Source organism: Oncorhynchus kisutch, linkage group LG10, assembly GCF_002021735.2.
Source record: "Oncorhynchus kisutch isolate 150728-3 linkage group LG10, Okis_V2, whole genome shotgun sequence".
In the NCBI taxonomy this organism is placed as follows: Eukaryota; Metazoa; Chordata; class Actinopteri; order Salmoniformes; family Salmonidae; genus Oncorhynchus; species Oncorhynchus kisutch.
In genome coordinates this window covers 58,085,195-58,101,472 of record NC_034183.2, presented here as the reverse complement: position 1 = coordinate 58,101,472, position 16,278 = coordinate 58,085,195, and the positions used below count along the sequence as shown (strand labels likewise).

Sequence of the window (16,278 nt, the reverse complement as noted above, 5' to 3'; positions counted from 1 at the left end):
GACCACGTGACAGAAACGCATGTTTGAATCAATGTTGCGTAAAAATAAACACTGACACACAGTTAATGTAATACATGGACGTAACTTTTGTTTATCAGTATATAATCTTACATTTTAAAATAATCCACGAGAAACATAGCTAGTGATGCGTTTTTTTTTGGTCCACGTGGTTGTTTTACGAGTCGCATCTTTCGTACGTCATAACTTGATTTCGAAGCAGTGTGCGGCAAAGCATCTACGAGCCACTTAAAACCGTTTTTTTTGTTTATATCAGTTAATTTGATTTATTTCAAATTATGTCTTCAAAAGGCATTAAGGTAGACAATGACCTCAAAACAAAGGTAATGTTTTCACAATTTCTTTGACGCAGAAGTTTAATAATTGAGAATGCTTGTCAGGCCTAGCTAGGGAGGTTAGCTGCATTTTGCTCATTGATTATAGTAGCTAGCTACGTTATTAGCACAGCACAACATCTATGAATGTTCAATTTAAAAAATCTGAGCTCAGTAAGTATTGTTTGTTTATCTATCCTGTTGAGACTGGACAGTAGCGATTTGTTTGTTTATCTACAGTATCCCGCATCACACATTTTAAGCACGCGGGCTGTCTTTTTCTGCAGAAACGGAAACGTTAACTATTTACGTTAGTAACTCTATTTCCAATTTAATCTGTTGTAACACTAACAGTTCTTGGGGAGAGCAATAACATTAGCATATGTACAAATTTAACTAGATAGGTCGCCTGCTAACTACAGATAAAGACACGACGGGGGGGGGGGGGGGGGGGGGGGGTATGGTGTTAAGAACAGCTGATCCCATCAAATGGCACGTGGCGTTATTGGACTGTCATTCAACATGGTTTTACTTTCACTTAATGTCATAAGATGTGTTCGAAAATTGTTATTTTCTCAGGTTGACGCCTTCAGAGAGCGGATCACGGGTGAGGTGAGTATCAATATTATGTCATCATGTTCCTATTTTAGACTTCTGATGGTCCTAGTCTTATATTTCATACATTTTACCATTTCGTCATTTAATGGAGGCATCATGTATATACTGATGCTGGTGGACACATGATCATTGATAAAAAATTAAATAAAAACTTTGTTCTTTACTAGGCTGAGAACCTGGTCGCAGACTTTTTCCCCAAAAAGTTGCTGGAACTTGACAGCTTTCTGAAGGTAATTCATATTCTAATAACAGGGATTCTATTGTTGTACATTTTATTGTCAAAATATAATCTAGGTTAATCCAGAGCCCCTTAAGTAAGGGTAAGGGTTGAGCACGCCTCCATCGATGTGGCTGTAGTGAAGTGGGTTGAGAGCCTGAAGTTCCTGTGTCCGTATCACTAATTAACATGGTCCACACTAGAGCTCGGACGATAAACCGAAAATGATCAACACCAATCACAAGAATTTTGCAGATATCAATCATTATGATACGTAGCCTTTACTAGTGAAATTTGATGTTAAATACACTTGCTAATATGGGTGATTGTTAATGGAACAGTTGATGGCAACAACCATCAAACCAGTAGTACATAATAACTGTAGTGTACATTAATGTTATAACTCATTGTTATTGCATCAATTCAGGCAATTTATTGCGCTTTGGATTTGTCCATATCACCCGGCTCTACTCCACATGTTACAGTTTAGCTTAAGTCCCTTTCCTCGCCCCTACCTGGGCTCGAACTAGGGACCCTCTGCACACATAGACAACAGCCACCCTCGAAGCATCGTTGCCCATCGCTCCACAAAAGCCACAGCCCTTGCAGAGCAAGGGGAACAACTACTTCAAGGTCTCAGAGTGAGTGATGTCACCGATTGAAAGGCTATTAGCGTGCACCCCGCTAACTAGCTAGCCATTTCACATCAGTTACACACACCAACACAGTCGTGAGGAAGGCACGACAACGCCTCTTTACCATTTAGGAGGCTGAAAATATTTCGCATGGGCCCTCGGATACTCAATGTTCTACAGCTGCACTATTGAGAGCATCTTGGCTGGCTGCCTCACTGCTTGGTATGGCAATGGCTTGGCATCCTGGGTCGTACGCACTACCGTCCAGGGCTTCAATACCATGCGGTGTCAGAGGAAGGCCCTAAAAATGGTCAAGTACTCCAGCCACCCAAGTCATAGACTGTTCTCTCAGCTACGGCACCAAGTCTGGAACCTACAGGACCCTGAACAGATTCTACCGCCAAGCCATAAGATTGTTAAATAGTTAACCAAATAGATACCTGGACTATATGCATTGAACCTTTTGCACTCTCTTTTGACTCATCACATACTCACATACACTGCTGCTACTGTTTATTATCTATCTTGTTGCCTAGTCACTTTACCCCACGTATATGTACAGTTGAAGTCGGAAGTTTACATACACCTTAGTCAAATACATTGAAACTCAGTTTTTCACAATACCTGACATTTAATCCTAGTAAAAAGTTCCCTGTCTTCAGTCAGTTAGGATCACCACTTTATTTTAAGAATGTGGAATGTCAGAATAATAGTAGAGAGAATGATTGATTTCACATTCTCGGTGGGTCAGAAGTTTCCATACTATTTGTGTGTATTTGATAGCATTGCCTTTAAATTGTTTAACTTCGGGCAAATGTTTCAGATAATTTATCCAACTTATTGTGGGAAGCTATGGCCCATTCCTCCTGACAGAACCAGACTTGTGGAAGTCTACACATTTTTTTCTGAGGTCTTGGCTGATTTCTATTGATTTTCCCATGATTTCAAGCAAAGAGGCACTTAGTTTGATGGTATGCCTTGAAATACATCCACAGGTGCACATCCAATTGACTCAAATGATGTCAATTAGCCTAACAGAAGCTTCTAAAGCCATGACAGAATTTTCTGGAATTTTCCAAGCTGTTTAAAGGCACATGCAACTTAGTGTGTGTGTAAACTTCTGACTCACTGGAATTGTCATAGTGAGTTATAAGTGAAATAATCTGTCTGTAAACAACTGTTGGAATAATTACTTGTCATTCACAAAGTAGATGTCCTAACTTACTTGCCAAAACTATAGTTTGTTAACAAGAAATTTGTGGAGTGGTTGAAAAACAAGTTTTAATGACTCCAACCTAAGTGTATGTTAACTTCCGACTTCAACTGTACATATCTACCTCGTACCCCTGCACATCGAGTTGGTATATCCAAGTTATCGTTACTCATTTTGTAATTATTCCACGTGTTGTTATTTTTCAAATTGTCTGCATTTTTGCGAAGGGCCCGTAAGCATTTGACATATACACTGACTTGATTTCTTCATCCTTTCCAGGAGCCCATTTTGAATGTCGCAGACCTGAAAGATATCCACTCCGAGATAAACGTCAAAGTACCTGACCCAATCATTCTCAACAATAGTCATGATGGAGTAGATGTGGTAAGTTCATGGATTCTCATTTGCATCAAATCAGTATCATGAAAGTGTATACATTCAATACAAAAATTCATATTTACAATGACAGCCTAGGAACAGTGGGTTAACTGGCTTGTTCAGGGGCAGAACAACATATGTTTACCTTGTCAGCTCGGATTTGATCTAGCAACCTTTCGGTTACTGGCCCAACGGTCTAACCACTAGGCTACCAGCTGCCCCCATGGTTACAGGTAACACACCTGATTTAGCAAATCGGATCTTGATTGAAGACACCGGCACCCTAATAGATATCATCCTGACCTCTAACTACACCTCTGCTCTCTTCAACCAGGATCTCAGCGATCACTGCCTCATTGCCTGCGTTCGTAATGGGTCTGCAGTCAAACGACCACCCGTCACCCTAAAACACTTCATCAAGCAGGCCTTTCTAATCGACCTGGCCCGGGTCTCCTGGAAGGATATTGACCTCATTCCGTCAGTAGAGGATGCCTGGTTATTCTTAGTGTTTTCCTGACCATCTTAAATAAGCATACCCTGTTTAAAAAATGTAGAACCAGGAACAGATCTAGCCCTTGGTTCACTCCAGACCTGACTGCCCTAGACCAGCACAAAAACATCCTGTGGCGTTCTGAATTAGCATGGAATAGCCCCTGCGATATGCAACTTTTTTTAGGGAAGTTAGGAACCGATATACACGGGCAGTTAGGAAAGCAAAGGCTAGCTTTTTCAAACAGAAATGTGCTTCCTGTAGCACAAACTCCAAAAAGTTCTGGGACACTAAAGTCCATGGAGAATAAGAGCACCTCCTCCCAGCTGCTCACTGCACTGAGGCTATGAAACACGGTCACCACCGATTTTTAAATCCACGATAATTGAGAATTTCAATAAGCATTTTTCTACGGCTGGCCATGCTTTCCACCTGGCCACCCCCTACCCCGGTCAACAGCCCTGCACCCCCCACAGCAACTTGCCCAAGCCTCCCACATTTCTGCTTCACCCAAATCCAGATAGCTGATGTTCTGAAAGAGTTGCAAAATCTGGACCCCTACAAATCAGCTGGGCTAGACAATCTGGACCCTCTCTTTCTAAAATTATCCGCCACAATTGTTGCAACCCCTATTACTAGCCTGTTCAACCTCTTTCGTATTGTCTGAGATCCCCAAAGATTGGAAAGCTGCCGCAGTCATCCCCCTCTTCAAATGGGGAGACACTCTAGACCCAAACTGTTACAGACCCATATCTTTCCTACCCTTCCTTTCTTTCTAAGAAACAGTATGCAACAATATGATGAAGTGTGAATATTTCTGCCACCCACACAGCAAAACTGTTCCAAATAAATGACATTATTACGTGTTCCACCACCCATGTTATTTACATTATTAAATGCCCATGTGGGCTCTGTTATGTCGGTAAAACCACCCGCTCTCTCAAACAGAATTAGTGAACATAAAAGTTCAATCAGGAGAAACGACAGGGATTATCCAGTCGCTGTACATTTCAATGACCTGAAGCATGACATTTCCACCTTTTAGATTTTGTGGCATAGAGAAAGTTAAGATATCAGACAGGGGAGGTGATATTTGGTAGCACTTATTTGTTTTTCCTTTGCCTCCAACCCCCTTCGATGTGTAGAACGGATGTTGGTGGGGCCAGGTCTACATAAGGGTGCACATTTTTTTTCAATCACAAAAGCTCTGACGAAGGCCGTGTGGCCGATACGTAATCTTATTAAATATCGGTTTTACTATCAAGAGCATTGTGCGGTTTCCTTTTTCCTTCATTGTGTTCAATTGTTGCCATGCACCTGCAAATAAGATTGCTCAGATGTGCGAGTGCCTTTTTCTAAGGTCTTCGAAAGCCAAGTTAACAAACAGATTACCGAACATTTCGAATCCCACCGCACCTTCTCCGCTATGCAATCTGGTTTCCAAGCTGGTCATGGGTGCACCTCAGCCACGCTCAAGGTCCTAAACGATATCAAAACCACCATCGATAAAAGACAATACTGTGTAGCGGCCTTCATCGACCTTGCCATGGCCTTCGACTCTGTCAATCGCCACATTCTTATCGGCAGACTCAACAGCCTTGGTTTCTCAAATGACTGCCTCGCCTGATTCACCAACTACTTCTCAGAGTTCATTGTGTCAAATTGGAGGGCCTGTTGTCCGGACCTCTGGCAGTCTCTATGGGGGTACCACAGGGTTAAATTCTCTTTTCTCTGTATACATCAATGATGTTGCTCTTGCTGCCGGTGACTCTCTGATCCACCTCTATGCAGACGACACCATTCTGTATACTTCTGGCCCATCTTTGGACACTGTTAACTAACCTCCAGACGAGCCTCAATGCCATACAACTCCTTCCGTGTCCTCCAACTGCTCTTAAATGCAAATAAAACTAAATGCACCGATCGCTGTCCAGCATCAGTACTCTGGACGGTTCTGACTTCTGAGAATATGTGGACAACTACAAATACCTAGGTATCTGGTTAGACTGTGAACTCTCGTTCCAGACTCACATCAAACATCTCCAATCCAAAATTTTAATCTAGAATCTGCTTCCTATTTTGCAACAAAGCATCCTTCACTCATGCTGCCAAATATACCCTAGTAAAACTGACTATCCTACCGATCCTTGACTTCGGCAATGTCATTTACAAAATTACCTCCAATCACAGTGCTATCCGTTTTGTCACCAAAGCCCCATATACCACTGCGACCTGTTGGCTGGCCCTCGCTTCATATTCGTCCCCAAACCCGCTGGCTCCAGGTCATCTAAGGCTTTGCTAGGTAAAGGTCCGCCTTATCTCAGCTCACTGGTCACCATAGCAGCACCCACCCGTAGCACATGCTCCAGCAGGTATATCTCACTGGTCACCATAGCAGCACCCACCCGTAGCACACGCTCCAGCAGGTATATCTCACTGGTCACCATAGCAGCACCCACCCGTAGCACACGCTCCAGCAGGTATATCTCACTGGTCACCATAGCAGCACCCACCCGTAGCACACGCTCCAGCAGGTATATCTCACTGGTCACCATAGCAGCACCCACCCGTAGCACACGCTCCAGCAGGTATATCTCACTGGTCACCATAGCAGCACCCACCCGTAGCACACGCTCCAGCAGGTATATCTCACTGGTCACCATAGCAGCACCCACCCGTAGCACACGCTCCAGCAGGTATATCTCACTGGTCACCATAGCAGCTCCCACCCGTAGCACACCATCCAGCAGGTATATCTCACTGGTCACCATAGCAGCACCCACCCGTAGCACATGCTCCAGCAGGTATATCTCACTGGTCACCATAGCAGCACCCACCCGTAGCACATGCTCCAGCAGGTATATCTCACTGGTCACCATAGCAGCACCCACCCGTAGCACATGCTCCAGCAGGTATATCTCACTGGTCACCATAGCAGCACCCACCCGTAGCACATGCTCCAGCAGGTATATCTCACTGCTCACCATAGCAGCACCCACCCGTAGCACATGCTCCAGCAGGTATATCTCACTGGTCACCATAGCAGCACCCACCCGTAGCACATGCTCCAGCAGGTATATCTCACTGGTCATCCCCCAAAGCTTTGGCTGCCTTTCCTTCCAATTCTCTGCTGCCAATGACTGGAACGAATTGCAAAAATCACTGAAGCTGGAGACTCCTATCTCCCTCAATAGCTTTAAGCATCAGTTGTCAGAGAAACTCACAGATTGCACCTGTACATAGCCCATCCCCATTTTTTAAATCTTTTTTTATCTCCTTTGCACCCCAGTATCTCTACTTGTGCATTTGAATTTTCTGCACATCTATCACTCGAGTGTTTAATTGCCTTTCCTCCCTAATCTTACCTCATTTGCACACTGTATGTATATTTTTTTCTATTATGTTATTGACAGTATGTTTGTTTATTCCATGTGTAACACTGTTTGTGTCACACTGCTTTGCTTTATCTTGGCCAGGTCGCAGTTGTAAATGAGAACTTGTTCTCAACTGGCCTACCTGGTTAAATTTAAGGTGAAATAAAAAGACTATGAAAAGTAGAATCAGGTGTGTTACTGCTTGGCTGGAACAAAGGCCTGCACCCACAGTTAGCTAGCATTTGTTTATATTGCCAGTGCCTAACAACTTCATTAGTCTGATCACAAGGGTATGTTCCACATCTGAAAGAGACTACCCTGAACAAAGTGGAGGATAGCCAACACCAGCAGTCTCTCACTCACTTTAACATAACACTGTGAAGGAATGTTAATGAGACATAAACAGAATGGCTCATTGACTCTCAGCAGGTCACTGTGCTCAATGCACTTGACCATTACTGTTCGAGGGAGAAAAATGTGGAACCCCTTTGATCAAGGGAGACCTATAACAGAAGTAATGCCTATGTTAACGCGTGGTTAATGTTTTATAGCAAAATTCCAGAAAACGGAAAATGGAAGATGGACTCGATGATAACTGTCAAGGTAAACCCTACTGCCTGTAGTCATGCCATTTGATACTTGCATAATAAGTCTGATGGCATTGCTGTACTGTAAAATACACTTGATATCTCTTAATGTCTGTCAATGCCGACTTTTGCCAAAACATTCATACACTTGACTGATTTGCAGTATTCTATATTAGCTAGAAACTGCTTGGATATTTGACCTCAATCCCACCTCTCTAGATGGCCCCAAGGTGTTCGTCATGCCAGGGGGCATGATAAAGAGCAACGGCCAGCTGGTGGACCTGATCGAAAGAGTCAAACCAGAAATAAGAACCCTCATAGAGAAATGCAACACAGTATGTACCCACAAACACAGCCATTTTTCTTTGAGGGATTTATTGATTGCTTTTTGAGGGCTCTCCCACTCTGAATTGCTTAGTGGAGATCTACTGTTAAGAAATGACTGTCTCATCTGCATGTCTCTCACTCTCAGGTCAAAATGTGGGTCCAGCTCTTAATCCCCAGAATAGAGGATGGTAACAACTTTGGTGTATCCATCCAGGTATTATACTTTCCCATCAGTATGAGTGCAGAGACATGCACATTCACATGTCTAGCTTCTGGTCTACTTTTCCGAACATGAACAAATCTCCATCACTAGGGTGCAGAAATTGCACTCTTTTGCCTTTCTGTCAGATGATACTGGTCTTGTTGTTTCTGTCCACAGGAGGAAACTGTTGCTGAGCTCAGGACTGTGGAAGGAGAGGCAGCCTCTTACCTGGACCAAATTTCCAGGTATGCCACAGTATACACTACCTTGTGCGTTTTTATTTACTTCACAAAATTCCCTTATGAATCTATAAAACGATTCCTTGGACTCTCTCAAACATTTGTTTTCAACAGGTATTACATCACCAGAGCAAAGCTAGTCTCAAAAATTACAAAGTACCCTCATGTGGTAAGTGTTAACTGCATACTGTTTACATCCACATCCAATCTGCTGCCCTGAGTCCTCTCGTTGTTGACCATCCGTCTGTCTGCAGGAGGACTACCAGCGCACGGTGACTGAAATAGACGAGAAGGAATACATCAGCCTCAAGATCATTGTGTCAGAGCTGAGGAATCAATATGTGAGCATTACATGCACACCGGTCTGGCTCTGTTCAACCATGTTGTATCAATGTTATGTTAGCCTGTCATGTTCTGGTGCAGATATTTGTTGACTAATAACCAAACCCCATCCACTTGCAGGTGACATTACATGACATGATCCTGAAAAACATAGAGAAGATCAAGAGGCCACGAAGCAGCAACAATGAAGCCCTCTACTGAACACCCCAACTTCTCTTTATCCTCGTCTCACCAACTCCTAGTAACAGACACATTGGCAGTATTTAGATAGGCAGCCCAATTCTGATATATTTTTTCACTAATTAGTCTTTTGACCAATCAGATACGTTCTGTTGTGATTGGTCAAAATGCCAATTAATTAGTGGGAAAAAAGCTCCAAATTGTGTTGCCTGTGTGAATGCAGCCATTGCCTGTAACAGGCTTTGTTCTGGACTATTATCATCAATTCCCTCAAGGTGGACTTCAAAAGAACCTCCTTAGACATGTTCTGAAACATCCATGTTTCCAGGACTTGTGTGAAGGTTGTACCTTGATTATGGATTTTTTCTCCATGTCGACCAATCAAGCGGGCTTGAACTGAACTCAAACATGGCCGGCCTCCACAAGGTTGGTAGGTCAGATGAAACTTTTTGTGTCCTTGTCTGTGTGCTTGTAGTGTGTATGTCTTGTCTGGAAACCGTCATGGGAGTTTCACAGGTAAACGTTGTCTGTTTTATCTTTAGTTTGTTTTTAAGGAATTATTTTTAGGATTCTGAAATGCTTGGTGGTATCTATAATTAGCTGTATGTGAGATTGTCAAGGTGAGTGTGTGGGAATGCTCAGTCTGCATTTTAGTTGTAGTGTAGCTTGCAGTCCTGTCAGTTATTTCTATTTTATTTTTTCTTAAGGGACTACTCACAAGTACATTATGAAGGACTATGGTCTGTTTCCAGCACAATATGTAATGGCCATCCACTCCCACTCTGATCTTGGAGTTTCAATTGTGTTAAAAGCCGGATCTGTAATGTTCTCATATCCAGATGAGAGAGATGTCTTTACTGTATCTCTCCCTTAATTGTAATTTTGTTTTAAGAATAAATATTTTTACTTAATACAACTTGTTGAGAGAATTGCATGGTTTCTGACCTGTTGTATATGCTGAAACTGTGTCTCAAAGAGCTTGTGTCGTTGAATTCAAGCCTTGCTGTGAAAATTATTAGCCTCCGGATGAGAGGGCAAAATACTTAGAAACCTAGCTATTAATATCTCATTTGCTACGTATTTTCATATAAATGTAAGCAAATCTGCATTTTAAAAATGTGCATTTCCCCACCAGAGGTGTTTCCATCACACTTTTTTTTGTGGATAAAAGGCTGCGTGATGAAGTTTCATGTACTGAATTAAGGTCAGTGTTTCTATGGCATTTTCAGCTCTACAGATTTAGTTTTATCACGCAGTGTTGCCATTAAATGGCAAATTTGCCCAATTTGGTTCGCATGCTCTAGACAAGTTTGTTGATGGTGTACACAGGTTAGATTATATGATAAGATGGATAAGAGCAAGATAACTTGTAGTTGTTAATTGGCAGCTAAGCACTGTTCATGTCACTAGCATACAAATTAAGACCCTTGATTTTTATTGGAAAGGAGCATCAAGCTCATCACTGCGCTTTCAGCACCCTGTAGTGTAGACAACTGCATGCTTTACCAAGTTGCAGTGGGATGACCACACATCATAGCAACGTGTGACTGCAAATTTACCTCAACATGATTATTCTATTAAATTGCATAATTTCACCACAATTCAACGCACAATTAATTTAACCGACACAGATCCTACCATGTCGAGCGATTTACAGAATTGTAAGGACACATCCAGTTTCTTTCACACTTGTCGTGATGTATTTTTATGCGGCAGGCCTTTACTCGCATAACTTGATGGATCCATGGTTATAGGGGAACTTTAATCGACTACAGCAGTATTCAACTCTTACCCTAAGAGGTCTGGAGCCTGCTGGTTTGTTCTACTTGCACCCAGGTCTAAAGCAGTCCCTGATTTAGAGGGGAACAATGGAAGAAAATAAAAAAAGCAGTGGCATTGACTTCGAGTTTGAGGGCACTACACTATGCACTCGAGTAGTGGTGGTATAGGGAAGTGCACCCAAGAGGTAATGTTTAACAGGCTAAATAATGGGAAATAATCTAGAATTGGCTACTGGTTGGTCATGGGCAAGGTTGTGTAGGTTACTTTCTAAATGTAACCTGTACTTTCTAAGTAATACAATTTTGGGATTACCCAAACTCAGTAACGTAGTATGTTTTAATATCAGTTTCTTTTGGATTACTTTCCCCTTAAGAGGCAATAGAAGAAGACGAAAAGGACCCATCAAACTAATTTGGTGTGTCATAGTGGTCTCTGACTTGTAGTTAGACTCACTCAGGTGGAACAAATGTAAACTTGAGTATTGGTGTACACATCACTGACAAACGGAAATTGTCCACCCCCACATACAGTGTGGTGAAGAAGGCGCAACAACAGCGCCTCTTCAACCTTAGGAGGCTAATGAAATTTGGCTTAACACAAAACCCTCAAACTTTTATAGATACACAATTGAGAGCATCCTGTCGGGCTGTATCACCGCCTGGCACAGCAACTGCACTGCCCACAACCACAAAGCTCTCCAGAGGGTGGTGTGGTCTGCGCAACGCATTACCGGGGGTGAACTTCCCACCCTCCTGGACACCTACAGCACCCGATGCCATAGGAAGGCCAAAAAGATCATCAAGGACACCAACCACCCGAGCCACTGCCTGTTCACCCCGTTATCATCCAGAAGGTGAGGTCAGTACAGGTGCATCAAAGCTGGTACCGAGACTGAAAAACAGCTTCTCTCTCAAGGCCATCAGACTGCTAAACAGACATCACTAGCACATCAGAGGTGGCTGCCTATAGACATAGATTAGGAATCACTGGCCACTTCAATAAAGTCCCTTATCTAGCATTACTCATCTGATGTATAAACTGCACTCCACAATATTATACAGTATCTTAGTCACTTTTAAATTGTCTTTGCATATTGCATCACCCATTTCATTTGTATATACTGTATTGTATTCTATATTACACCACTGACTGTTAAACAGCAATCTCCAGCACACCAGAGGATGCTGCCTATAGACAGATTAGGAATCACTGGCCACTTTTACTCCTCTCATATGTGTAAACTGTACTCTATACTATTCTACGGTATCTTAGTCACAGCTACACCCGCAATATCTGCTAAACACGTATGTTACCAATCAAATTTGATTTTAAATAATCATCTCTTTTTTTAAGTATCTAATCTGTTTAAAATATTTTTGCTGGTAAAATAACTGATTGGTTATCTTTTTTGTAATCAGTTATTTTGAGATAACTCCCCAACCCTAGTCACGGGTGTGATATGAAATGTTCGTATATAGTGAGAGTTTAGAGAGACGGTGAGTCTTCAGCACATGACTTTACTGTATACAGAACAGTGGTTGTTTAGAGTAGCATTAGGTGCCTGCTAAGGTTTATTGTACTCTTGCATATGATACAGTTGGTTCTTAAAGGTAAGTCTTGTCAGGGGTTACATCTGATCCTGACCTGAACAATGTTCCAAAAGATCCATCCAGCTGTAAATGCAACCCTGTGATGTGAATGTTGTTAATAAACTCTTAAAGGGAATGGTTGGTGTGGGCTGGTCATCTCAGATAAGATATGCACCTCTCACAATATATACAACTGGCAACCGTTCCTTTACCGCTTTCTTCAGACCTCCCCTGCAAAATGGTCGCTCAAGGAATGTATTCGTTAGTCAAATGGATATTGATAGTCCTTGGCATTGCCTCAGTAATGGGGAACATTGTTCTAATATGGCTTAATACGAGAGATGTGACAGCAGGGCAACAATTCCTTGCTCAACCTCTCCACCCTATAACGGGTGAACACAAGGAGCTCAGCGTTGTTTTTGCTGACCTATCAGCTGAGGAATATCGTCAAGTACGCGACTACATGGGCACAATTCCAGACATAAACATTTCGTACTACTCACAAAATATGCCTTTTGATGATTACCTTAATAGACCTTTCGCTGCCAAATAAAGTGGATACGCTGCTCTACCTGGATGACAATGGACCCAAGCCGGTGAGAGACCCGAGGAGGGAGGTTTTCCATGGCACCCTCGGGTACATTAAAGACAGTGGTGGAAAAGTAAAGATACTGTACCTTAATAGAAAATTACTCAAGGAAAAGTGAAAGTCACCCAGTAAAATATTACTTGAGAGAAAGTCTAAAAGTATTTGGTTTTAAATATAATCGAAAGTAAATGTAATTGTTATATTATTCCTCATCCACCAAACTTTACAGTCGGCACGTAGCATTCAGCACGTAGCATTCTCCTGGCATCCCTCAAACCTGGATTCATCTGTCAGACTGCCAGATGGTGAAGCGCGATTAATCACTCCAGAGAACGTGTTTCCACTGCTCCAGAGTCCAATGGTGGCAAGCTTTACGCCACTCCAGCCAATGCTTGGCATTGCGCATGGTGATCATAATCTTGGTGTGGCTGCACGACCATGGAAACTAATTTCATGACGCTCCCGACGAACAGGTCTTGTGCTGACGTTGCTTCCAGAGCCAGTTTGGAACTTGGTAGAGAGCGTTGCAACCGAGGACAAAACGTTTATGCGCTATGCACTTCAGCACTCGGCAGTCCTGTTCTGTCAGCTTGTGTGGCCTACCACTTTGCACCTGAGCTTTTGTTGCTCCTAGACGTTTCCACTTCACAATAACGGCACTTACAGTTGACTGGGGCAAAAATCTGACAAACTGACTTGTTGGAAAGGTGGCATCCTATGATGGCGGAACGTTGAAAGTCACTGAGCTCTTCAGCAAGGCCATTCTACTGCCAGTGTTTGTCTATGGAGATTGAATGGCTCTGTGCTTGATTTTATACACCTGTCAGCCACGGGTGATCAATCAGGTCTCCATACCCACATCGATAACCACACATGCAGCCTAGCTTTTTGGGGGCCCTAAGCAAAACCTTTTTTTTTTTTGTAATTATGAATTGTGTTGCTATATTGGATCAATATAATATGGGGAATAAAATGTATCCCTATATACCAGTTAATCCTGAAATTAATTCCTTAATTGAAGCATAAAAAAAGAAAGCCATCCATATCGCGGTCACCAACGCCCCACTACCGGACGAGCTAAACACCTTTTTCTCATGATTCGTACTTAAAGATACTAGTCAAAGACCATATCACCTCCCTCCCTGACACACTCGACTCTCTCCAATTCGCCTACCGCCCTGACAGATCCACCGACGACGCAATCGCCATTGCACTGCACACTGCCCTTAGCCACCTGGACAAAAGGAATGCATATGTGAGGATGCTGTTCATCGACTACAGCTTGTTCTTCAATATCATAGGGTCTGAACTTCTCCTTATGCAACTGGGTCCTTGGCCTCCTGACGGGACACCCCCAGGTGGTGAAGGTAGACAACATTACCTCGTCGACACTGATTCTCAACACAGGGGCCCCACAAGGGTGCGTCCTCAGTCCCCTTCTGTATTCCCTGTATACACACGACTGTGTGGCCTCACACAGTTCCAACTTCATCATCAAGTTTGCTGGCAACACGACAGTAGTAGGCCTGATTACCAACAACGACAAGACAGTTTACAGGTAGGAGGAAGGCTCTCTGTCGGCGTGGTGCCAGGGAAACAACCTCTCCCTCAATGTTAGAAAAACAAAGGAGCTGATTGTGGACTTCAGGAGGAACCAGGCTGGACACGCCCCCATTCTCATCAACGGGGTCGCCGTGGAGACAGTCAATAACGTAAAATTCCTTGGTGTACACATCTCAGAGAACCTGAAATGGTCTAACCACACGGACACGTGAAGAAGGCACGACAGTGACTCTTCAACCTCAGGATGCAGAAGAAATTCGGCCTGTACCGAAGGGCCCTCCACAGTGTTCTACAGGTGCATCATTGAGAGCATACTGTTGGGCTGCATCACTTACAGCAACTCCACCGCCACGGACCGTAAGGCGCTTCAGAGGGTGATACGTGCAGTCAAATTCACCATTGGGTGCACACCGCCTGCCCTACAGGACACCTACAACACCAGGTGTCGCACGAAGTCCAAGATGATCATCAGGGACCCCAGCCATGCCCTGTTCACCCTGCTTCAATCACTCAGATGCAAACAGTTGTAAGGGATTTCTGGCCTATGTTCATACAAGAGACCACAGGAAACGTATTTGTTCAGAGGTTAGTTTGTTTAATAAGGATTGCAACCTGGAGTATACACTTACAGTAATTTGCAAGTAACACACTCAGTTCTCAAGATGGTGTTTCCCCTTTTTCTCCCCTACTATGGTTAAAGCAGCACAGGGTGAAGTCCCTGTGCTGCTTTATAAACTCATAATTATCAGTTGCTAATACAAAATTGTCTCTGCTAGCCATGTTTTGAGGGTATACATTGTTCATTTACATTTAGGCCTACATTGTTTACAAACATTGGTGTAAAACAAGCTTATATTTTGGGTTCTGATGGGGTAAGTCTACGACAGTTGAACTACCTCATGAATCAATGGGTATAGGCTATATCATTCATGTATAGCCTATATCCAAAAATGGATGTAGCAACTAAGAGTTATAGCTGTGTTTGTTGGTTAGAATAAGAGAGCTCCTTTTACGGCTTGCCTCAGAAAGAAAAGTGAGGAGCGCTATACACTATAAACCTACTTCAAACTGAGGACTTTCAGAATGGCTGCCAAGACTTGTGGCTTTTCACTTACATCAAATGTTGGGAAGAGAATGTTGGCTGCGTTCCGAAACGGAAAACTATTCCCACCAGGGTCCAGGAAACACTGCGGGCGACAGTGCAGTGAGTACCAGTCTAGTGAAAATCAACAAAAGCAACACCATCAATTGTTTTGTCTGCGCGTGATGCCTGGTTTATAGAGGCTTCCAAACTAAAATAACCATTATAGTGTATTTCAACTTCAAGAAGAAGTTGCTCTTGCAAACCACATTTTACATGTACAAATAAAAATATCTTTAAAAAATATATCAACATAACCAAGTCCCTTGAACGAGTATTTATTTGACAGGAACGTGCAACCCTTTCCACAGTATGTGCGTAAAATACACTTTACGCAGGGGGAATGTTGGCCTTTATCCAAAAACTATTGGATTAAATCCCGGCAATTGCATAACTTTATTCACATTATGGGAGAACTTTTCATTTCTTGAGGGTGCTGCATGGGGGTGGGACGAGGGACGGACGGGTGTGACTCATACC

General features: G+C 42.9%; 1 protein-coding gene across 1 annotated transcript; it reads left to right on the top strand.

Annotated features, from left to right (window-relative positions):
- Window position 1: 1 nt before the first annotated feature.
- On the top strand, window positions 2-10,050 carry LOC109898540 (proteasome activator complex subunit 3-like). Its single transcript, XM_020493541.2, has 11 exons — window positions 2-341; window positions 912-944; window positions 1,118-1,180; window positions 3,295-3,399; window positions 7,809-7,860; window positions 8,064-8,179; window positions 8,317-8,385; window positions 8,551-8,618; window positions 8,727-8,781; window positions 8,867-8,953; window positions 9,075-10,050. The coding sequence occupies exons 1-11, from the start codon at window positions 297-299 to the stop codon at window positions 9,153-9,155; spliced, it is 774 nt and encodes a 257-aa protein (XP_020349130.1). The 5' UTR covers window positions 2-296; the 3' UTR covers window positions 9,156-10,050.
- The last annotated feature ends 6,228 nt before the right edge of the window (window positions 10,051-16,278 follow it).